General features: G+C 49.6%; 5 protein-coding genes across 6 annotated transcripts; 2 read left to right on the top strand and 3 right to left on the bottom strand.

Annotated features, from left to right (window-relative positions):
* Positions 1-138: 138 nt before the first annotated feature.
* LOC128273349 (uncharacterized) lies at positions 139-2,598 on the bottom strand. The gene is made up of 4 exons (XM_053011291.1): positions 2,432-2,598; positions 1,590-2,373; positions 1,025-1,516; positions 139-948 (listed from the first exon to the last, which is right to left on the bottom strand). The coding sequence occupies exons 1-4, from the start codon at positions 2,581-2,583 to the stop codon at positions 757-759; spliced, it is 1,620 nt and encodes a 539-aa protein (XP_052867251.1). The 5' UTR covers positions 2,584-2,598; the 3' UTR covers positions 139-756.
* Positions 2,599-4,059: 1,461 nt separating this feature from the next.
* On the top strand, positions 4,060-6,502 carry LOC128275152 (FK506-binding protein 59). 2 transcript variants are annotated; one of them, XM_053013556.1, is made up of 4 exons: positions 4,060-5,004; positions 5,081-5,191; positions 5,261-5,398; positions 5,966-6,502. In XM_053013556.1, exons 1-4 carry the CDS (start codon positions 4,060-4,062, stop codon positions 6,122-6,124), a joined length of 1,353 nt encoding a protein of 450 aa, XP_052869516.1. In that variant the 3' UTR covers positions 6,125-6,502. The 2 variants fall into 2 exon arrangements, with proteins under 2 accessions (XP_052869516.1, XP_052869517.1); XM_053013557.1 differs by having other exon boundaries at positions 5,634-6,109.
* Positions 6,386-8,857, bottom strand: LOC128275150 (zinc finger protein 84-like). The gene is made up of 2 exons (XM_053013555.1): positions 8,764-8,857; positions 6,386-8,242 (listed from the first exon to the last, which is right to left on the bottom strand). The coding sequence occupies exons 1-2, from the start codon at positions 8,824-8,826 to the stop codon at positions 6,620-6,622; spliced, it is 1,686 nt and encodes a 561-aa protein (XP_052869515.1). The 5' UTR covers positions 8,827-8,857; the 3' UTR covers positions 6,386-6,619.
* Positions 8,858-10,056: 1,199 nt separating this feature from the next.
* Positions 10,057-19,944, top strand: LOC128270794 (transcriptional regulator ATRX-like). Its single transcript, XM_053008214.1, has 13 exons — positions 10,057-10,088; positions 10,227-11,214; positions 11,287-14,173; positions 14,251-14,426; positions 14,494-14,574; positions 14,728-14,847; positions 14,925-17,259; positions 17,290-17,785; positions 18,269-18,670; positions 18,803-19,240; positions 19,304-19,568; positions 19,644-19,746; positions 19,814-19,944. The coding sequence occupies exons 1-13, from the start codon at positions 10,057-10,059 to the stop codon at positions 19,843-19,845; spliced, it is 8,355 nt and encodes a 2,784-aa protein (XP_052864174.1). The 3' UTR covers positions 19,846-19,944.
* A 967-nt stretch (positions 19,945-20,911) lies between these two features.
* On the bottom strand, positions 20,912-22,815 carry LOC128275657 (glutathione S-transferase D7-like). The gene is made up of 2 exons (XM_053014238.1): positions 22,726-22,815; positions 20,912-21,526 (listed from the first exon to the last, which is right to left on the bottom strand). Exons 1-2 carry the CDS (start codon positions 22,813-22,815, stop codon positions 20,960-20,962), a joined length of 657 nt encoding a protein of 218 aa, XP_052870198.1. The 3' UTR covers positions 20,912-20,959.
* Between the last annotated feature and the right edge of the window lie 329 nt (positions 22,816-23,144).

Here is a 23,144-nt window from a genome sequence, read left to right as displayed (position 1 = left end):
GGCTTTGACAAATCAGGGCCCTGCGTTGACGTTTCTTGCTGTCATTTCCGATCGCGTACAGGGTGGCTCAGTACGTGGAATTGGTTCCAACGGTTTCAATGTAACAACAGTCAGACATCTTTTTTATGCAAGCATTTATTCACCAGTTAATTAGCGATTTTTGCCAGTTAATGTTTGCGGCAAAGCCGGATGCGGCGTTTGGTACAAAGTTGTGTGTGGATACGTTTCTCATTTGTGCTATCGACAGGAATTGTTTCAACTTCCTCGTTCGCCTCTCGTTTTTTGGAGGTGAAAGATTCATCTAGGTTAGTAACAAAAACTGTAAACAGTACTACTTTTCAACTAATCTCACAGATTCAACTAACTTACAAATAGACTGTAGCGTTTAACTATATAAAAAACTTCGTTGAACCGGAATAGTGATCGATATCGTCCACACGGCTCTCCTGAAAAGCAAACTTCAAACTGTTCCCCAGATTGCTTTCGGAATGGTGCGCCGGTGCGGAAATCGTTGTAAGCGTAGTTTCACATTTCGAAAACGGTGACCTCGGGTGCCAAAGTAACGGGGCTGAGCAGCTTTTAGCGATTGGCGATTTTGTTTCTCCCGTCAAGAGAGTACAACGTGTTTCATTCTGGCAACGAATGCAGATCATGCGGTCGTATTGCCGGCGTCGCGTGCGCAAGCTAACTGTTGCTACTGTTGCTGCCACTGCTAGTGATGCGTTTCCGGCGCCCACCGGAGTGGTTGGGCAATTTTCAAAGGTTCTCATCCAACATGTAGTCCTGCTCGTCCTGGCGGTCCGGAAGACAGACGAAGAACTCGAACAAATTCAGCACTGGTCCGCGGGAAAATGGGTTCTGATAGCGGCCACGCTTGTCGCGCAAATATGGGTAGCGCTTGTAGTTGAACATTTCGTTCGTAGTTAGATTCATACACGCGTGCAAAATCTGAAATGATTGGTTGCGTCAGTAGTTTTGTTACGTAGATGGCCCGGATCCGTCCGGAGGATGGCCGAATACCTACCGATGTGCAGGTGAGAATCCATCCAAGTCCACAGAAAACGAAAGCCTCCAACAAACCCAGCACGTAGAGCAGGCTGAAGCCTTCGATCATGACGCAATAGCAAGCGAAGTAGATCGTGAAGGAACAGTTGATCGCAATGCTCAGCACGAACAGCAGGAACCACATCCGATTCCGCAACCCCACACAGTTGTAAATGAAAGGGCAATGATGGTCGAAATATGACACGCACCGGTTACAGATCCGGCAGTGCTTCGCCCTCAAAGGCCGCAGGCAGCGACAGCTGTGACAGAGGCGCGACAGAATAATGTTTCGTTTCTTCCACTTGTCGAAGTACGGAATTTGTTTGATGGCGCGATAGTACGTGTCTGAGTTCAGCGGGATGTACCCGGGGTCGCGCCTGTTCGCAATTATCCAACTTATCCACATGACCGCATTCCAGTAGATAAAAAAATAATGCGAACGCCTCAGTATGTTCCACGTGATCGGTATGCACTGATGGAAGGGAAACGAAATAAAACGGTTCAATGAGTCGTTCGAGCGGTTTCGTAAAACTTGCAAATGTTACCCGTATCATGTACATCGGATAGCCCCAGAGGAGCACAGACACCAGAAACAGTATGAGCGGACCTTTGGAAGCTCCCGCTCCGCCGAATAGCATTCCCCAGATCTCCGATATCGGAGGCATCCACCGGGACTTCTTTTTCATCTCGTTGTGCAGCAGCTTCACCACCTCGCTGTTTCGGTGACTTTGTGCGAGCATGATCGGTGTCTTGCCATTTTTGTCTCGCGGTTCCAGCTCTAGGTTTCGCTTTTCGCAGAGAATCTTCACGCACTGCAGATTCCCGGAGAGACAGGCTAGATGTAACGGCGTAGAGCCAAAGTTGTCCGTCTTCTGCAGGTCGACCCCGGAGTACATTAGCAAGCGAATGAGATCGGCATGCCCTTTGTAGGCCGCCCAGTGCAAAGCCGTGTCTCCATTGATGTCAGTGAGATGGTTTTGCGCGCCCATGCCCAGCAGATAAGCTGCAGTTGCTGTCCTGCCATACATGCAAGCAGTCATCAAAGGTGTCAGCCCTTTGAAATCGGCTCCATTGACCGCAACACCTGCTTGAAGCAGTACCTGGACCACGGCGGCGTGACCTTTCCGGCAGGCCCAGTGAATCGGTCGCGGACCCTGTGTACCGAGACAGGGCAGGTCCACCGGTGCATTACGCTCCACCAGGTAGCGCATCGTCTCGACGTTCCCATCAAGAGCCGCCCAATGGGCGGGCGTGTAGCCATGCCTATCTCGAGCGCTGAGCGCTTCCGGGCCCAACTTTTCAACCAAATTTTCCACCTCCGACAGCTCGCTATAATACGGAAATATCGATTAGTGTTCCAGCAGGAAACTGGGCCTTCGGCATTTACCCAGACTTTATGACGTCAAAAATATCATCCATACTGCTCTGGATCAATATCTCGTTGCTATCGGTCCGTGCCAGCAAGTTGCTATCCTTCTCCTGGGTCGGTGTCTTCTCTTCCTCCGGGTGGTGCGGATGGTCACTTTCCTCGGTGACCATGTTGCATGATGCCGTCAAAGGCAGTGCCCACACTACCAAGGTAGTGCGAGCACTACCGGGACTCGGATGCACTCGGGACTGCGTTTTGATACCGTTGTCGAGCGCCACTGTAGAACGAATCTTCGACAGAACACTGCCCTCGAGATCTCCTTTCGGTGGCTGCAATTGATGGCCCTTGGTGCTCTGTGCCAATCGATTCGTCCCTTTGTGTTGCACTGTTCGCTCAATATTCAATGAAGCTAGCGGCCGCTGATTCAGCTTATTCCTATCCCACCGACTGATAAAGGCGCCTCAGATACTAAGGCTGTTGGTTGGAGCTGCAACACTGACACTGCGGTGATATTGATTTTCCGATGGCCCAACAGTGAATGGAGCACGAACGTTTCCACAAAGGACAAGACGGTTCCGCGATCTGTTTTGTCGAGCATGCGTAGAAAGCCGTTAGCTTTGACAACCGGAGGTTTGCACGCAGTTCCTGATAACAGTGCCAGGATAATGCACGTGTAAACACGGTTCCCCTTCCCAATTCACGTCCCCGTACCATTGTACTAGGCCGCATTCGGTAAGCCCGGCGGTGTGTACGGTAGGTCAGTTCAAAACAACACATGCGAAGGAAAATGAGATCACCAAGCAGAAGTTACTAAATTGATCCGCATAGAACTTCAGAGACTATTCAGAGTTTGAGTATCCATTTTAGCACACAGGACCACACGATTTAAATTTAGTTTTTGCCATCAGAACGTGCATTTAATTTTCAACGAAAGTTAGCTTCAAACTGCTAAACATTTATTTTCAGCTATAATGTTTCTAAATCTCTCAAGACTCATGAAATGTTCAAAATACACCAGAAATTGTTTTGAAACGGAATGTTGCATTTGCAATATTTTGAATGCTTTTGTCTACTAGTCCAAGTTTTAGTGGCTGGCCGACATAACAAAACATGTTTCTAATTTGAACCATTCTGAATACACGAAGCAGAAATAATATTCTGTAAGCAGACATTGAAATTAAACTATAACCGAATTAAAGCTGTATCAAATATTTATGAATGAATATTAATTTATGCAACTGATATTAAGTAAAATTCCGCGCGATTGCAAAACCCTTGTGGCGATGTTTTCAACCCTGTCGCCGCGATGTTGTAGAATTTTCCAGTACTTTCCCGGTATGCCGGCGCGCCGTCACTCTTCGAGCAGTCTGTCAAATCACGCACGGTCTGCGATACGGTGCGGTTAAGAACATTCTGTGTGTGGTTAAGGTTGGAAAATTTGTATAAAAACCAATTGCCATAGCGACGAGCCTGTATATTCACGCCAGAAGCACAGGCAATACGCAGACATTGTTCGGAAACGCGAACAAAACGCTACAGAAAACCACTAGCAGGCCAATTTCCTAGGACCACCGCGGCGGGCGTTGTTGGAAAGGCAAAGGAAGAGGAAGCGTGTAGCGGGAAAGTAGCACACTCTTCTGGAGGAAATGGAGGAATTCATTGATCTGTCTGGCGATGGAGGCGTACAGAAACGAATTCTGCAGGAGGGTACCGGTGACGAAACGCCCTCCAAAGGATGCACAGTCTCGCTGCACTATACCGGCACACTGGATGCTGATGGTAAGAAGTTCGACTCGAGCCGCGATCGCAACGAACCGTTCCAGTTCACGCTCGGTCAGGGGTCGGTCATAAAGGCGTTCGATATGGGCGTCGCGTCGATGAAGCTAGGCGAACGGTGCATTCTCAAGTGTGCCCCGGACTACGCGTATGGAAGCTCGGGTAGCCCACCAAACATTCCGCCGAACGCAACGCTTAACTTTGAGCTGGAAATTCTCGGTTGGAAGGGCGAAGATCTGAGCCCCAAGTCGGATGGGGGCATCCGGAGGTTCATTATAAGCTCCGGCACGGGTAAAAAGAAGCCAAACTCGGGCGGTATGGTGAAGATCCATCTCGTCGGCCGGCACGAAGGACGCGTGTTCGAAGATCGCCACGTTGAGTTTGCGATCGACGAGGGCAAGGAGGTGGGTGTCGTGTCCGGGGTCGAGATCGCGTTAGAAAAGTTTCACAAGGAGGAGACGAGCCGACTCATCCTTAAGCCACAGCATGCATTCGGTGCCGAAGGCAACAGCGAGCTGGGAGTGCCGGGAAATGCTACCGTCGAGTACACCGTTACGCTAAACGACTTCGAGTGCCTCGCCAATCGCTCGATGTTGTCGCAGGCCGAAACGCTGGCGCAGGGAAAACTGCTGCGGGAGAAGGGCACCAAGTATCTGAAGGAGAACAAGCCCGAGCTGGCGCTCAAGATGTACGAACGAGCGCTCACATATTTGTACGATAAAACGGAAGAAGTCCAAGCCATCCAGCTGGCGATTTATCTGAACAAGATTCTGTGCCACCAGTTACTGAACGATAACGACGAAGCCAAGGTTGCGGTAGGTACTTTTGGGCTGTGGGGCCAGTAGACTTATCAGCATTCGCTACCATGTTGCGGTTTCGTCAAATCCACAGTGCATAGAAGCGTTGAAGCTGGACAGCAAAAACGTGAAAGCCTTTTACAGGCGTGGCATGTCGAATCTCGCCCTAGGAGATCTCGACCGGGCTCTACAAGATTTCTCAACCGTAAGTGATCGGTCAGGGGCCTACCCGTGGTTCGCCCTCCTTTAATATGGCCCTCCAAACTCTGCACAGGTGCTCGACATTGAGCCGGACAACAAGGCTGCCCTGAACCAGGTGACGATTTGCAAACACAAGATCAAGGCGTACAATGATCAGCAGAAGAAGGTGTTTGCCAACATGTTCACCAAATTCGCACAAAGCGACTCCAAGGTAAGCTCATTCTAACGGGCATGGTCCCGTTGTAGGTTGTTTCGTTTACACAAACAACCGCACAGTCGCTTTCGATCGTTGCTCTACCGTTTTTAGCGTGCTTCGCGTTTGCTATAATCTGTGATAGTAATCTGTTTCTTTATCGTTGTACCACTCTGGCCCTCCCGTGGCGTTGCTGTTTTCCCCTGGCAAAACCTCACTTTTACGGCGCTATGTTTGGGATTTCGGTCTGTAGTAAAAAAACAAATCTTTGTGCACCGCTCCGCCGATCAATTTTTACCTCAATCGAGCTCCAAACAGTCAAAAACCATAAGGAAACTTGCATAGTATAGCAGCAAGACGCGAGCGCGTTACAACGAAATCTGCCGAAGCGACGTTTATCCGTTGCTTGGGGCACAGAAAGCACGTTACACGTGACAATCCGCATTGCGTTTCGGTAAACGAATCATCCGTCTTCCCCGAATTTCACTGCATGCATGCGGCAACCCACTTAACTCCCTTCCCACCACACCTTTTGTGCCGGTCGGAATCGGATCGCATCGGACACCGGGCGGCGGGCGTGTGTAGAAGGCACAGGAAGAGCAGAGCCGCCAGCCGGACGTGATGAAGCAGAAGTTTGGCGAGTGGGGCGACGATGAGCGTGAACATGAGCCGACTCGCTTCGAGCAGGAAAATCCCGATGTAATTCTGCTAAACGATCTGCACAAGCAGTTTCGCAACATGTAAAAGGCCATCACGCGGCCACAACCAGGAGCAGCAGCGGCAGTCAGTCACCACAGCAAGCAAGCAACACTGCTAACAGCGCTTGGGCTCGAACATTTTATTTTAGCATAGGCGGAGTGTATCGATAACGAGTTAGGGGTTTGGGAGCATAACACCTCTATTGGCCTTTCTCTATTCGATAGCAGAGAACTCACATTTCCACATTTGATACGTATGTTCGGTTAATGATCAATTGTTTAAAGAAAATTTTCGCGAAAAGGAAAGTAATTACATAAGTTTTGCTTCTTAGAGGGCTAGGCTCTTACTAAATGCGTGTGCGTAAAACAGAAGGTAAACAGAAAATCAAAACCATGTTTGCAGAGTGCTTTCAATAAAAATGGAACTTTTACTTGCGGTGTGGTTTTTTTTTTCATTTGAGCTGTTTTTAAAAATTATCTTTGTCTTTCTACTGGACAATCAATCGGTCGTTATGTTCGCCAGTAGTGTTTGCCGCCATCTCTAGTCCTCTGCCACCTCGTCATGCGTTGGCGAGCTGTCTTCCGCTTCAGTGTTGTGTTCCGGGTAGCGCTGAAAGTGCTGCAGTAGTTGCCTCCGACGAACGTAAGCGGTTTGGCAGACGGCGCAACGGTGAGGTTTCTCGTCGGTATGAGCGACCATCTCGTGTCTTCGCCGGTCGGTTGAGTGCGAGAAAGCGCGGCAACAGCCGTGCCGGCAAACGAAGGGTTTCTCTCCCGTGTGCGTTCGCAGATGCAGATCGTAGCTATTCTTGTTGGGCATCTTTCTGTCGCAGAAGCTGCACTCGTACGGGAACTCGGTCGCGTGAACTGTCTGCTGGTGCTTCTTCAGTTGGTGCCGGAAATGAAACTGGGAACTGCAATGCTCGCAGGAAAACTTTCGCTCCGCTTCGTGCGTCACCAGATGCAGTTTAAGGAGCGATTGCTTCTTAAACTTCTTGCCACACACCGCACACTCGAACTGAGGCGCCGTATCGGTGTGCTCCACTTGCTCGTGCTGCCGAAGCAAAGTCGGCCGTTTGAATCCTTTGCCGCAGAAGCTGCAAATGCTTGTTTTCTTCAAATAACGTTGGTACAGGTGGCGGTGTAGATTTTGTTCCGAGCCAAACCCAAGCTGGCATATCACGCACACGTGCCGCTGACTGGTGCGTTCCCTCACGTGAATCCGTCGACGCGCCGCGTGCTTCAGCTCAACGTGTTCCAGCAAATCTTGCCTCCTATCGAAGGACGCTTCGCATCGCAGAAAACAGCACACGTGCTCGAGTCGCGATGGTTGCACCGAAGAGCCAAGCTTTTTCAACAGTGCCACCATCACACGATCGTCCTGTTTTCCGACGATGCCATCGCCGACAGTCGAGTGTTTCAGAGACGCGTGGAAGTGCCGCGCAAGATGAAAATATCGCACGAACGATAAATTGCACAGCTTGCAGTAGTAAATTTTGTTGATGCGGTCATTTATGCCTTTGTGGTATTTAAGTGCTTTCTGTGACTTGAAACGCGCACCACACACGGTACAGACGGTTGCGTCTTCCGTGGCACGATTCGAGCGAGGGCATGCTTCCTGGACGTGTGCCATTACTGCATCGTAGCTCGCGAAAAATACTCCACAACAGCAGCACCGTTTAGCATCTGTGTGTAGAATCTGATACTCGTCGTACTCCTCTCGGCGCGTAACGAATTTTTCGTCCAGCATTAAAGGACTCTTGCTGGCATCGACCGATTCTAGCGGTTCTGTGGATTTCACCTCGTCGCACCTATTCAAATCAACCGCTTCGGCAAACGCATTATCGTCTTGTCTGTCGTCTTCATTTAACTCGGCACAAATGCTCATATGGCGCATTAACTTTTCCTTCGTATTGAAACATACCATACAACATTTGCAGAGAAAAATGTCCTTCCCAGAGACGCACTTTTGATGAGTGCGTAGTTCTTGGTTGCTTTCAAACGCATTGCAACAGATCTCACACACAATGGCAAGATCATTTTCAGCTTCAACCGTCTGTCGGTGACATTCCATTGTATGCAGTGTGAGCTCGTTGGGGTTCGCAGCAATGAACTCACAACCGCAGCAGCGCACGCCGTCTCTGAGCTCTAGATAATCGAAGTTCTGAAATTTCATGTGAGTCGAAATTAGGCTGGCATCAGGGAACACAAACGGTTGCCCAGCAACATCATCCAGCGAAACGTCCTCCAATTCGGTTGGCAGTATTTCAATGTCTAGCAAACTTTCGGTCGAATCTGATGCCTTGGGGTCGTGATTGTCAACGTACACATTATAATCAAGCATTTCCACTTCTTCCTGCCTACTTTCAGAGCATTCATCGTCGCGTCCAAACTTTACTTTAAATATGCTTCGGATGCGTTCTTGCAAAGTTAATCCTTTAACTAGAGTTTTGTAGCAACCCATTGTGCACAAGAAATCGTCATCGCCGTCATCGTGTACGATCTGAGATTAGGTAGAAATATTTTGTTATGGTCAATACTGTTTCGGCTAACATCGGCGTTAAAGGGGGCTGGCGTGGGGCCACCCGTAAAAGCAATATTGTTACATAGATCAACAGAAGATTAACATTGTCTCTGTTGCTCGTCGGTTGTGGCCGGATAAGGACTGTTTTGATATTGGCTCACCTGTACGTTGGCAAACGCAGCCAATGCCGCGATCACGGTGACATCGGCGTTGTCGTTAAACATGGCTCTGAAACTTGTCCCATCCTCAACAGGAACCGATTCGGCACATATCTTACACTTAATCGGTTTCAATCTAGTAACTTTGTTTCGAGCGTATTTCTGAAACATTTTCCTTTCTACGATCGTAATTTGGCCACCGATTACACTGGATGCGAATGTAAACAAAATCTGACGCTTGGCGAGTACTCGACAACTCCCGCACAGAACAGCTCGAATAGGATTTCGTTGCGCCTTTTATGATCACATTTTAGTTATTTGTGAAACGATGCAAGGAAAGGAGCACATTTTGAATTTAGCAAAGGCAAGATAAGATAATTCGCATTGCTGCCAAAGTGTATCTCCGGCGTGTAACTCTGCGATTTACATCGACACCCAAGGGGGTGCACTACTCGAAAGCGTACGCGTCGCCAGAGTTCGCTAGAACATCGAAACTCATCGAACGGCTTCGCTGTCACCCTGCACGACTGGTGGAGAAAGAAGGATTCTGCATACGACAAGACGGTGCAGAAATAGGCGAATTCTCCATCTTTAGTTTCTTACTTATTTGGCCATCTCAGCACGGTGCAGCAATTTTTCGGCAATACGGTTGTGATGTGTAATTTGTAGGGCGCAACACTCGTGTATTAGTGAAGAGCGAATTGGTTCCGTTACTTGTGCGCCCACACGAACGTGAAGTGGTGTGTTGTCGATCGTGAAAAAAGCCCGCGGCATGATTTCAGCTATCGTGCCCTGTACGTAGTGTGGAGTAGAAAAAAAGGCGCAGCCCGGGAAAGTACTTTGCAGCATCGTTTTGCTAGTCAGATTATTCATCGACGCCGCTTCTGCTGGCCCACTGAAATACAACTCAACACCGGCCCCTCTCCTGGAAATGGAACTTGAATTGGCACTTTAGGCCACTTTCCTAGCCCGGGAAACGTTGGGCGTAAAGAACTTTTTTGCTGTATCGCGAAAATGTAAGTAACAGTCGGGAATTTTGGCCTGGTTCGTATTTCGAAGCTCGATTCCTGGACGGCGATTGTAAGGCTGTCACGTTCCTGGGCAGTCGAGTTCTTTGTTTTTGTTTTGTGTTGCATCTCTTCGCACGTATTCGAGCCATCCATCTTTTTTCTCATTCCACCTGTTTCAAACTCACCCAATCGACGGAAAGGCTTTACGCCCAGGCGGCGGCTTAAATTAACCTCCTTTTCTGACCGCGATGGAAGCTTTATTTTCAAAATGTAAACAAACGATAGCATGTCCCCAACCACTTCTTCTGTTGGAGTATCGTTTGTTGATTGACCTTCAATATGCACTGATTGGCGAACAAATGAATGGTTTAAAACTCTCTGCTCGAAAAGCGGTAATAACGGATAAATTATGTTTGCTTTGTTTTTGTCTTTTTAATGTTTTCCAACAACACTCAGGGCTTCGATAGTCGAGGAACCGGATCTTTTCAATGATGTCGAAATAATGGAGGTCGGGGATTTTAACACAGAAGGCGATGAAAATTATATCGCTGTCGAGGTACTGTCGGAAAATGACGACGACGATGGCAAATCTTCGTTGGACACAATACCGATGGAAGGACCGGACTTGGAATATCAAATGGACTTGTTGGAGGACGCGAAAGACACTTGTCGCAGTATGTCCGGGGCATCCGATCGGGGAGCGAGCAATGACGGAGGGGCGTCGTTGGAGGGTGAAGCTACCCTACAAACTCATGGCTTCCTGGCGGACCATGAGTATCTCGTGCGGAAAAGTTTTAACCTCGTTGGTGGCGGTGAACCAAGCAAGCCGACGTCCAAGAAGGTCCAGAGTAGCAGCGAACGTTTTAGCGTTTCGTACGATATGGATATTCGAACGCAAGATCTGTTCAACGGGGAACAAAGCAGTAGCACCAGCAGTAGTAGTGGCAGGTCCAGTATTTGTGAAGAGGATAACACACCACTGTCAGCACCGGTCTCTTCTGTGATGAGTTGCAAAAGAGGAACGACCAGTAACTCCGCTGTGAATAGCGATACAATGGTCACGTATGACTTAGAAGGTGAGTTCGCCTTTGCGCGGAACGAAATCATTGGAGGCGACTCGGATGTATCATCGCCAGAGGAGGATGAAAATGATAACGTACTGCTGTCGGTACTCGGTCCACTAGAAGCGTGTATAAAAAGTGAAAATATTACGGAGACGACGTTTGAAAACGATCATGCCTACGCCACGCCAGTGGTCATCAGTGATGATGAAAGCAGTGAACTTTCACCTTCGCCGGATACGGAACCACTAGATAAGCTGATCACACTCGGAGAGCGGTTTAGAAATCTTCTGGAGCAATTCTCAATGCAAAATCCGCAGCAAAGAGCACCGAACAATGGTAAACGGGATAAGATTAGCCAACTGAATGTGATGCTAGAGAACGTAAGTACTTTTAATACGTCGTAACAGTTAGTAACAATTAGTAACGATATCACCACTATCTCAATATTGCAGGTTTCGGAGCAGATGCGAAAGTTATCGTCACTGGGAAATACCGGTGCGTCGTTTGGCCGTAACTGCGTAACAGAGTGTGCCGTGCAAACCGTTGAGTCCTCTTGGAGTTCAGTGGAAGGATCCGATCGAGAACGTGCGCTAAATGAAAAGTATAAGCAAAAAATGTTGGCGGCATCGAATAGCAAAAGCTCCACTTCACCCTCTTCATCGTCCTCGTCTTCTTCATCCTCATCATCATCATCATCTGGCAGTACTACTTCATCATCTGTGGAAAGCTCGGATATCGAGGACATTATGCACGATTTTGATCGGCGACGAAGGTTGCGAAAAAGTGCAAAAGAAAGCGAAAAGCAATCTGCAATGTTAAACGATGAGGCTAAACGGACCGGCCATAAAGACCCGATATACTCGGATAGCAGTTCCGACGACGAGGAGAATAATGCCACTTCGAAAGAGCCTCAAGCTGTTGCTGCTGATGGCGAAGAGAATCTGCTCGACGAAGTGCTCAGTGGAGTGGACGACATAATGCTTGATGTGCACGACATTCTGCCAGCGGCGGAAGGAGTCGTTCAGGATTTTCTCGAAAAAGGAGACGCTAGAAAGCGCGAGGAACTGTTGGCGGAAAGAAACATCGAGCGGATGAAAGGAACCCATAATGTGAGCACGCTGGATCAAGCGGCCAAAAAAACCGTGCCGAAGGCAGGAAAACAATCTCGAGATCGGATGAGCAAAAACGTCCAGGACATGACGGAGTCTGAGCTTGAAGAATACTACAACGACCAGCAGGACAAAGAAATTGAACGGTTGTGTAACATCAGCACTCTGAATGTGTGCCGCAATGCAGTGGCCACTACCGCTGTACCGGTTGCACCTGTTACGAAGACTAAAGATGGCCAACAGCAGAAGAAAAAATCGAACGATACCATGGACGAATTTTTAAACAATGAGGATAGCAATAGTACCATGCCGATGGATGATGGCGATGAGCTGCATCTAGGCGATAAGGATAAACACATTGCGGCAGAACCACTGAATGTTAGCGATAGTGAAGAAATTATAACGGAGGAACAGTTCCTACGGAACCATAATGAAACTATGAAGCAACAGTTGCTAAATCAGCTGAGCAGCAGTGATACCAGTTCCGAGTCGTCGAATGATAACGACGAGGATAGTGCTACCGATAGACGCGACGATGCACTGGACGATTCCGACAACGAATCGGCAGGATCCGTGGAGTTGGATAATTTTCTGAAAAGTCTCGAGAGCCGTAAAAAACGGACAAAGGGCTCAGAAAACCATGCGGCGGCTGTGAAGGATCAATCAAAAGCGGAAAACGGGTCGGCTATCTTGGATAAGCAATCGGCAATCGGCAGTGGGAGCGATAAGACCACTGACAGTGGTACTGTCGAAGCAGAAGAATCCCAGCAAAGGCACCAGCCAGACAAGCAAAACAAGGCGCATTTTGTAGATCCAAAAGATAAGGCCCTGTTTAGCAAGGGACTTTTCGAAGAGGTCAACGATTTGCTTCGCGAGGAAGCCGGCGAAGGGAACGCGAAGGATCCTTTCCCACCTGCGAGGTCACGCAAGCGAAAAGACTCTCTCGATACGCTTCCATTATCGCCACGATCGGATAGGGATCGGGCCGAGCGAGGGGCAGAGAGCGGTGATTCCGATGTCGAGCTGTTGGACGAAACGCTAGGCAAACAGAAACGACCACGACAAAACAACTCTCCATCGCTTCCAGGGGATCCCTTCGACTTTAGTGCGGCACTAGCCCCACAGAACAGTAAAGCGCCGGCACCACAAGGCGTTGCGGGCAATCAGACGGCTGCTGTAGAATCGGTGGCGAAGCCTAACAATGTTACCGATGCTCCACCGGCCAGCGTACCTGAAGCGTCAGCCAACACCACGAGACGGAAAGCTTCCAAAGATGACGACTGCATCAGCTTGAGCTCGGACAGCGAAGACGAATCCCAGCTGGTGGCAGCGCCAGAAAATGAGAAGGAAATGCCACCAGAAAATGAGCATAAACGAAAAATTCGGGCCATGCTCACCAACGACGAGTTGGCCGAGGAAACGAAGAAAGCCCAGAAGGAAGAGGAGGGTCGCGTGGCGAGGCTGAAAAAGAAGAACGAACAGCTGAAAAAGTTTCTTGCCACCTTCCAGCCGGGCCCGGAGGAAAGTGACTTGGTGCTCGACTATGACTCGAAGCAGGGGAAAGCCATTTGCGTGCATCCCGACATTGTGACGCTCCTGAAACCGCACCAGGTGGAAGGCATCATTTTTATGTACGACAACACGTACGGTTCGGTCGACTCGGTCGGAAAGAATGCTGGTTCCGGGTGCATCCTGGCGCACTGTATGGGCCTGGGAAAGACGCTGCAAATAATATCACTGCTGCACACCGTAATGCGCTTCCCGCAGTTGCTCACGCGCCGCATCTTGGTCATATGCCCGAAGAGCACGGTGATGAACTGGAAGGAGGAGATTCACCGGTGGCAAGACAAGGTACGCGGTGGCCATCGGTTGAAGGTGTTCTGCTTTTTGGACGTTAGCTCGCAGCTTGATAAAATACGCGTCTTGCGCGAGTGGCACAGCACGCCTCCGCCGCGCTGCGGAGTTATGCTGATCGGTTACGAGGCGTTTCGAGCACTGATTAACTATGAACGCCGGAAGCGACCAGTGGGCGCTTCGAAAAGCAGAGTGGAATACATCCAGAAGGCGGTCAAAGAACTGTTACTCAATCCTGGGGCCGATCTGGTGATTTGCGACGAGGGTCACCAGATTAAGAACAAACGGTCGGCGATCAGCGAGGCGGTGTCGAAGATCAAAACGAGGCGTCGTATCGTGCTGACCGGAACACCTATCCAGAACAATCTGAAGGAGTGTAAGTAATGCCAGCATTCATGACGCAGTATTTGTTTGTAACGGATTTCTTCTTTACTTCCTTCGGCACCCCACCAGACTATTGTATGGTGAACTTCATCAAACCTTCGTTTCTGGGAAGTGATAGGGAATTTAACAATCTGTACGCGAATCCGATCAAAAATGGACAGCACAAAGACTCGGACCAGCGTGCGATCAAAATTATGAAGCAGCGTTCGTACGTGCTGCATAATAAACTTTGCAAATTCGTACAGGTAAGACAGGTCCACTTCCTATTCTGGTTTGAATCTTCTGAACACGTTATTGTTCGTTCATTTGCAGCGAAAGGAAGCGGCGGTGCTGAAGGATTTCCTTCCGGAGAAATATGAGTATGTTCTTTTCGTTCCCCTGACGCCGGTTCAAGTAAGTCCTGCCGCGCAGAAGGCAGAGGGGTCGAGGGCAGCCGGAAGATTCCGCGTGCCCTCCCATTGGCGGAGGGTGATCAGATAGGAGCGGGATGCGTTGGAACGGCACTTTGCTCACTGTACGCCCTTTTTGTCCAACTTTTTTTTGCAGGAAAAAATGTACGAAGTGTTTCTTCAGATGAACGAGTACACGTCGAGCACTGATCAACCTAATGAGACGGGCAAGACGAAAAAATTTAAGCTGATCGCGGATTACACGTCACTGCGGAAGGTGCACCCAACCACACCCCGTGGCCGACCCAGGACCGATGCATAAAGGTTGTTTGTCTTTCCCGCTTCTTTCCACAGATCTGGACCCATCCGAAGGTGCTCGAGAAAGCGTGGGAATCGGCGATTCAGGAGAAAAATCGAAAGGATGCTGCACGCAAAACGGCCTCTCCAGATACGGACGACGAGTCGCCGGACGATAGGAACGATATCATCACCGGCCAGCTGTCGGTCTTGAACGACTGGTGGCGACAGTATCTGGGTGAAGCGGATCTAGAGTCGCTGCTGCCGAGTAACAAACTTTGGGTCATGTTCGAAATACTGAAGCAGTGCAACGATCGTGGTGAAAAGTGTTTAATCTTCTCGGCGTTCGTTGCGGTTCTTAACGTGGTTGAGCATTTCATGGCCAAAATTCACAACCAGGACAACGATCCGCAGCACTCGGAAGCGTTCGCTTACAGCGCCTTCAAGGGTCCGTGGGAGCTGGGCAAAGATTACTATCGGCTCGATGGCAAAACGAACAAAACGTTCCGACACCGGTTGATCCGATCGTTTAACGATCCGCAAAACACACGCACCAAGTGTTTCCTGATCTCGGCCAAAGCCGGCGGCCAAGGCATCAATCTCACCGGGGCCAACCGGGTCATCATTCTCGACACGTCCTGGAATCCCTCCAACGATCAGCAAAACATTTTCCGAATCTTTCGATTGGGCCAGAAGCGCAAGTGTTACGTGTACCGGTTGCTAGCGATGGGCACCATGGAGGAAAAGGTGTACTCGCGTTCGGTCACCAAGCAGGCGCTCAGCTTCCGTGTCGTCGACGAGCAACAGGTCGACCGGCACTACCGATACGATGAGCTGGCCGAGCTGTACAATCTGAAAAAGGTAGCAGACATGACGCGCGAGACACCCATTTTGCCGGCCGACGATTTGCTGGCCTCGTTGCTGCGCAACTTTCCAAACCAAGTATTCAAGTACCACGAGCACGACTCACTGCTCGAGAACAAACCTGAGCAGGATCTCAGCGAGGAAGACAAGAAGGAAGCGTGGGCCGCGTATGAACGCGAGATACAGAACAACGAGAAGCCACCGTATCCGGCACAGTTGAACATGATGACCCCCGGACTGTTCGGCTACAGTCCGGGACTGGCGTCGCTCTACTCCAGCATGAGTATGTCGGGCATACCCGGCCTGCCGCCGATGGGCAGTGACATGTTCAGGACGGATTACTCCTACAATAGCTCCCTGAACCGATCGCTTTATCCGTACAGTAGTCAGCAGTACGCGATGTTAAGTGATCCAGCTTATGCATCGATGTGGTCGAAACCCTATGGTTCCTACCCGATGGGCGGTCCGGGCAGCATGATGGACTTTGGAATGGGATCTCATGCCCCACACCCGTCCTTGATGAACGGTGGACAATCGCTCCCCCCCGTGAATGCCCCCGGAGTGTCTGGCGCTGCAGCTGGCGCGTCCAAACCGTACGATGCTACGGCGGCTTTATCGCATCTGTACAATTTGTACAGCAAATCTACTGGCGGTACTTTGGGCTTACCGTCGCTCGCTAGCCTGAGCAGCTCGGGTGGAACAATGAACCAAAGGACATTGACACCACCATCGAGCACATCGACGCTGGCAGGTCTTGCGGCGCAATATGCCAATCCCAACACCACAAACACCGGTACCGGCATTAGCGGTAACAGCGCCCAGTACAATGCTCTAAAGCAAATCAGTGACTACACTGCGGGGCCCAATCATCTTGCGCATCCACCAGTCCCACCACTAGCACCACAATCACAACCGTCCGTAGTTCCCCCATCGGCATCGGCACCGTTACCGCCAAACCCATCGTCGGCGGGGTTGATAATATCCGAGGTAACGTCCCTGTCCAATCCGCTGCACGCCGCTTCCACCGGTCGAACGAACAACGGGCCTTCGACGGCGACGGCGTCGTTACTTAGCATGCTCAACGAGCAGCAAGCCCATCTGGCCGCTTCTCTGGGACCGGGAGCCTCCAGTCCGTTTTCACCCCGCAGTGCTCCGTTGCTACCTCCGACGCTCGATAATCCGCTGAGGAACTTTTCCGCTGCCTCCAAGCCACAGTCCGCCCAAAGCAGCTCGATCGCGGACATGGTAACGAACCATGGGAACCTTGCAACCAACAGCGCCAGCCCCGCAAACAGCAGTAGTCGCCTCACGCCGGCCACATCCACCGCAAGCAGCAGCAGCAGCCTACCCTACATCACATCGGTCATTTCGATGGCTCGGGAGAATGAAAAGGCACAAACAGAACAACAGAATGGGAAAACACCGATCAGCTACGTGCTACCACCGCTGTCTCGTGCCAATGTTGGCGGAAAAGTGAAAACAGGCAGCGTTGGCAACAAACCACGAACAAAAACTCCCGATCCGGCCAGTGCGGGCCGAACGACTGGAGCAACGGGAGCCGTAAGTAAAGCGCCAAGCGTTTCGCCACTGACCACGATCATACCGAGTGACGACGAGGATGCAGAAAGACCGGGTGGCTTGCAGAGTAATGGAAGCAAAAACGGAACAGCATCAAACACCGAGGGAACACATTTCGATCCAACGGAGTTGACGCGTTTGGCGAAAAATCTATTTAAGCGTGCGAAAAGTATTGGAAACTTGCGGCAGCAACCATCACCAACTGGCAGCAACACGGTGGTACCGTTCGAGAAGACTAAAGCTCCGGCCCCGTCAAACCCTTTCTTGAGTGGTACGGCTACGGTGTCGAGCATCAGCAACAACAAAACGGCTCTAGCGTCACTGGGAACCACAGCTGCCAAAGCGACGAATGATAAAACGGCAACCCCACCGCCCATAGTGGCCGGCCCGGCTGGACCATTAACGGCGGCAAGTCGTTCGAAAAGTTCCACCACTCTGACCGGCACAACCACGTCCGAACCGAGTAACGTGATCAGGTATCCATCGCCGTTACCAAGCAACAATTCTCGCTCGAAACTAATAGCGCAACCAAATCCATTGGTTGCGTCGTTACCGGGTAAGTCAAAGTCACCGGTGACTGCTTCCACACTGACTACTGCGAAACCTACGCCAACTGCAGCGCCAGTCAGATCGTCTACGCTCCCTGCAAAAATGTCGCAAGTGCGACCGTTGGAAGTTCAGCAACGAAATTCGCCCACGGTAGCGCAGCCGAAAGTTAACACCACGGTGCTTCAGAAAGCTCCATCGTTATCGATAGTGCCAAGCAGTTCACCATCACCGCAGATGAGTAAGGTAACCGGGCAAACGATAGCTAATACGCCTCCTCAAAAGTCAGCGGTGTCGAATACGGGGCTAGCCAAAAGGGTCGGTCTTCCCAAGCCCCCACCGGTGAAACAGAAACAACCAGCATCATCTGTGGCCAATAGCAGTGTCTCCACTATGTCCATGCCTACAAGCAGCGTCGCATCGAGTGAAGTACTTTCAAAACCAGCACCCGGTGGCCAACCGGCTGCCAAGCCCCATTTCAACAGCATACAGGTTACATCCGTAAACGCCAACACGCCTACTACGACGAGATACATGCCGGTCTCGTCTAGTGGAAGTACAAACACAGTTACCGTGAAACAAAACCCACCAGCAGCAACAGCTACCAGTAATACAGTACCGAAACCTATACAGCACCGCCCGATGCCGGTTAGTGCTACACCGGCCCAGGTCGGAACGGGGGTTAACACCGGGGTCATTGTCAAGAAATCCGTTATATCAAGAATCGTACCTAACCCTGCTTCCGTTCGAGTGCAACCGATCAGCACCCCGGCGCTGAAGACGGTTTCGGCTGCAAATGCAACCGGGGCAACACAGTATGCCGGGACAACTGCACAGCCTGCTGTGCAATCGATCAACCGATCCCCAATGGTGGTTACTGCGGTGAAGTCTACTACGCTCCAAGGGCAAACAGTGCAAACTCCGAAAGTACTCCCAACTTCAAAAAGTCGAACGTCCACGACACCTCCTGTTGTTAACCGTACGGCCAAAGGCCCAACCGTTATCAACGCCAACCCGAATAACATTCGAGCAACGGTTCCCGGTTCGAGCAGCATCACCATCACGAAGACAACCTCCTCCACATTACCTACGATCGCAGTACGTCCCGTGTTGGGCACGGTCCCAGCAGGCATGATGAGTTCCATTCCCAAGCATAGGCTCCCTGCTCCTTTGACAACCGGAACCGGTGTTGGCATTACAGGAGCCACCAGTACCGCAAGACCGCTGAGCTACACATTCAATGAAGCTAGTAAAGAGTACACCATCACGAAAGCGACCGCTGCTCCCACTATTCGGCAGATATTGCCCAACCGGCAGCCAGTTGTGGTTAAAAACTCTTCCACGGTTTCCCCAGTAACGAGTGGACCGAGTAGTGACAAAATCAGGTAAACATACTTTCGGCGACGACCACACAGTGGAGATGCCTCATAATTAAAAATCTTTTCTAGCACACTGTCCAACGCTGCCCCGGTAAGAACTGCTTTTCAGGCGTCGACCTCGCAGAGCGGAGCTGCTAGTAGCCCCACCACTCCGCCAGTGCGAACCATCCCGGCCGGTGCCACAAACAATGTGTTTATTCGTAAGCGAAAACCCGATACCGCCCTTTTGAACAGTTTGAAGGCGAAAAACTGTTCCATCTCGATCAGCGAGGTGCGTTCCGACGCGGCGGCTCAATCTGATGCTCCGCCAAACAAACGGCCCAGGCTAGATGAGGTAAGTGTACGGTTGCACCTTCGCATTCGCGGAGCACCACCTGGATCTTACCAACTTTCCTTCCCACAATTGCAGGTCACCGCAAAAGGTCCGCCAACACCGACGTTCGTGGGAAGTAATCGGATGGGAGCGGGCATAACCATAACCCAGAAAAATGTCCCTATCAAAAACCCCATAAGTAAGTTCGGGCTCCCTGCCGATTTCGAGTGTCTTTCCTAATCGCTTTGTTTGGTTTTGCTCAACAGACACAACTTTGGAGGTGGTCGAGATCGAGTAAATCGGTGACCGTGTCGCTGATATGCAGCATTCAATGCTCTGGAATCTTTTATTGTGTATTAAAACTACCACCGTAGAATTAAACACATTTATGTATTAAAAGCGCGTCGTTGCGGGCAGGACAATGCATTATCGAAAACGAATAAGTATGGTACACTTACTCTCCTGTAAATTCGCTACTTATTTTGTAAATACATCAAACTCTTTCAATGCGCTTGGTTCTCGCGTCACGGGACTCATTCCTTCCAAGAAAAAATAATCTCCTTCTGTCATTTATTTATTGTTCCCCTAAACGGCATAATTTATTTGCTCTATAATTAGTAGCGTCCTTGTAAGTGTAGCAACTGAAGGAGATCTCCTAATACATTGACTCTCATGCGTGTAAATAACCATTGCAGTACCCATTGTCCCCGAACATGTAGTTTCTTCATTTACCACCACCAACAAGCAAGTGAACAACGAATGCTTTCCGAGAATGCCGAGACGCAACAGGCGTTCCGCAGGATAGTGTCTAACTCCTGTCGGAGTGTCCCGCGCGGCACCCCGCAATACGGCAGCACAGTAGAGTTAGCTGAAAAAAACAATTAACTTCATGGTTGTGTGTATTAACGAGAAAAGCAAATGAGCTGTTTTGTCCTCGCTTCGATGACTTCATTAATCGTTAGAAATCCGAGTTTAAAATCCGTGTCCGTGAGCCGATAGATTAAGATTTATTGTAATTTGTGGTGCATCTTTTCGAAGCTTGTCAGTCGAGTCGGAAAGCTCCATTTAGCTCAAGCGATGAAATTCGGGAAGGGTAACGTTAGGATGGGAACTGAGGGACGGCCCCGTGTAACGAGCTAAACAGTACGCGTTCGAGCTAGTGAATTGAACTGATCTTAAATAAAATAAAGGATAATTCAGTCCTGAAACAAGCGTTTCTTTTACTTACAGACGCACTTGCGGGGGGCTTTCTTTCTATTGGTGTCCAGGCAAAAAAGGCTAGCAAATTCGGGTGCAACCGGTGCATTCATTTGTATTCGAAATGTTTTACAAATCTTGATCGTGCTTGTCGAAGCGTGCGGTACTTTGTTTATGAAACACTGAACAGGTTAAAGGTGAGACTACATCTTTTTTCAGTATGGCTCTTCAAGCTTGGATTTGACGGCGTTGGCAATGAAAGCGGCGCCCTCGTCGTTTTCCTCGGTGCCCGGCAACTCCTGGCAGCGGTCGTACCACCCATTGATGTTGGGGAATTCGTCGAAACTTACGCCCAAATGCTTGATCGTCGCCACGTTGGCTAGCGCGCACAGATCGGCCAAAGTACATTCTGTGCCGGCCATCCACTCGCTGCCATCCAAATAGGATTCCATCTTTTCCAGTGCCTTTTGCAGGTTTTCCTTCATTTCCTGCGGTACGACCGTTATTCCTGAGCGCAAGACGGATGCCAAGATTTGCCGTAGAGCCGGAAACAGAGTGCCCGAGTCGAAGTACAGGCGGTGGTTGATCAGGGCCCGTGTTTTGGGATCGTTGGGATACAGGTAGCAGCCCGGCTTGTACTGCTCCGTCAGGTAACTGGCGATGGCTTTCGATTCCCACAGGACAAAGCTTTCGTCAACCAGCGTCGGAACGGTGTGCTCGGGGTTGATGGCCACGTATTCTTCGGCCATATGCTCGCCGACGAACAGATTTATGGTTTTCACCTACCGAAGAGACGAATGGAGATTCTTGCCTGATATAACGTAACGGACAAAACGGTTTCATTGCGGGATGGGGACTGTCAAACGATTCATTAAGCTGCTGATACCAAATCTACCGTCCATATCGGTGTGGCTATCGGTCAAAAAGCAACGCCCCTCACGGGTGGAGCCATCAAGCGGCGTGGAAAGCGATCAAAGCGTTGATTGCTCGGTCCGCAAAGACTGGTCACGCAAAGCGGACACAAACTGACATTGAGATGTGGGCGGGTGAAAAATCAATAGTAAGGTCATTTCCATCGTAACTTCCTCATGTAACTCTGCTGTTTTTTCTACTAACCCCACCAAGTTCCTTTGAACTTTGGTATAAATAAACAATGTCTAGCAAGTGTTCTTCCATCATCGTTTCTCAACACCTGCCATGTGCGCCCGACGGTCAAGAATGTCTCCTCGGCAGACCGGCAGAGGAATTATCGATTTGCCGTGAATGTTCCAGACGGCAGGGCAATGATTGCTAGTTGAACCCCGAACCACGTGTACCACTTTTTCTGCACAGTAAAATTCCCACACACTAGGGAATACTAATTACGATTCTATTCTTTGCCTCACGGAAAATAATTATTGTTTGTGAAAAAGGAACACTCTTTGGTGAGAAATGCGTGGACAGAGTCCAGGTGGATCCCGCGTGATGATGATAATTTGCAGTACCAACCGAAGGACAACTGAAATTGATGTGAAACTTGATATTTCAAAGATGATGCAGACGGAACATTCTGCTACAATTACTCTAGGTTAATTTGAAAAATAAAATAAATGGTTTTAAGGAAGTTTGGTCAAATGAATTAGAACTATCGCGTTGCGGTATTGTCGAGATTTTGTAAAGGTTAGCTAAATTAAATATCCCAATCCCTATGCGATATGTGGACACAAGTCCACTTTCAGTCCACAAGTCAATTTTCAGTCACCGTTGTTTAAACAATTGAATTTGAAGATCGCCGAGCCTCTAAAATTATACGTATATCTTATTTGAACGATCGCTTGTTTCTTGTTCATCCAAACCACTGTTAATGAGTCTGAATCAGGACCTCTACCTCTACCTCTTTCGGGAAGATTATCTGCACAGCCAAACACTTGTTATAATAGTGCCGACTCATCGTGACGCGGCATCAGTTTTGATGATCTAACTGTAATCAAACGGTACTAACCTCAACATCCAAGTCCAAGTTACGCAAAACCAGCAGAGCAGACCTTGAAGGTGGCGAACCGGGAAAATGATACAGCACTAGCGGGGCCATGGCAAAGAACTTTTCTGTTGCTGTTTCTGAAACTGATGAAATATTCACAATCAAAACAAGAGAACCAGTCCTTACTGTAGGCACACTGGCTGACGAATGCGGTCTCCGTCGCAAGTGCACTATGCTTTTATGTTGAGCGGCCACCGTTCTGTTGATTTGTTTGGTGACGTGCGCCAGGTCACGAATAAAATCTTGTCTTCAGTTATGGTGAAATATTAACAGCCGTAAGAATAGGTTAAAAATATCGACAGCCGACAAATATTTTACCGTGTTATTCCCGTTCAACCGTTCATAGAGCCTCATCAAATGAGGTTAATTTAAAATACTAA

This window comes from Anopheles cruzii, chromosome 3, assembly GCF_943734635.1.
Source record: "Anopheles cruzii chromosome 3, idAnoCruzAS_RS32_06, whole genome shotgun sequence".
NCBI classification, from domain to species: domain Eukaryota; kingdom Metazoa; phylum Arthropoda; class Insecta; order Diptera; family Culicidae; genus Anopheles; species Anopheles cruzii.
Note: the sequence above shows the minus strand (reverse complement) of the source record. Positions and strands in the feature narration are given on the sequence as shown.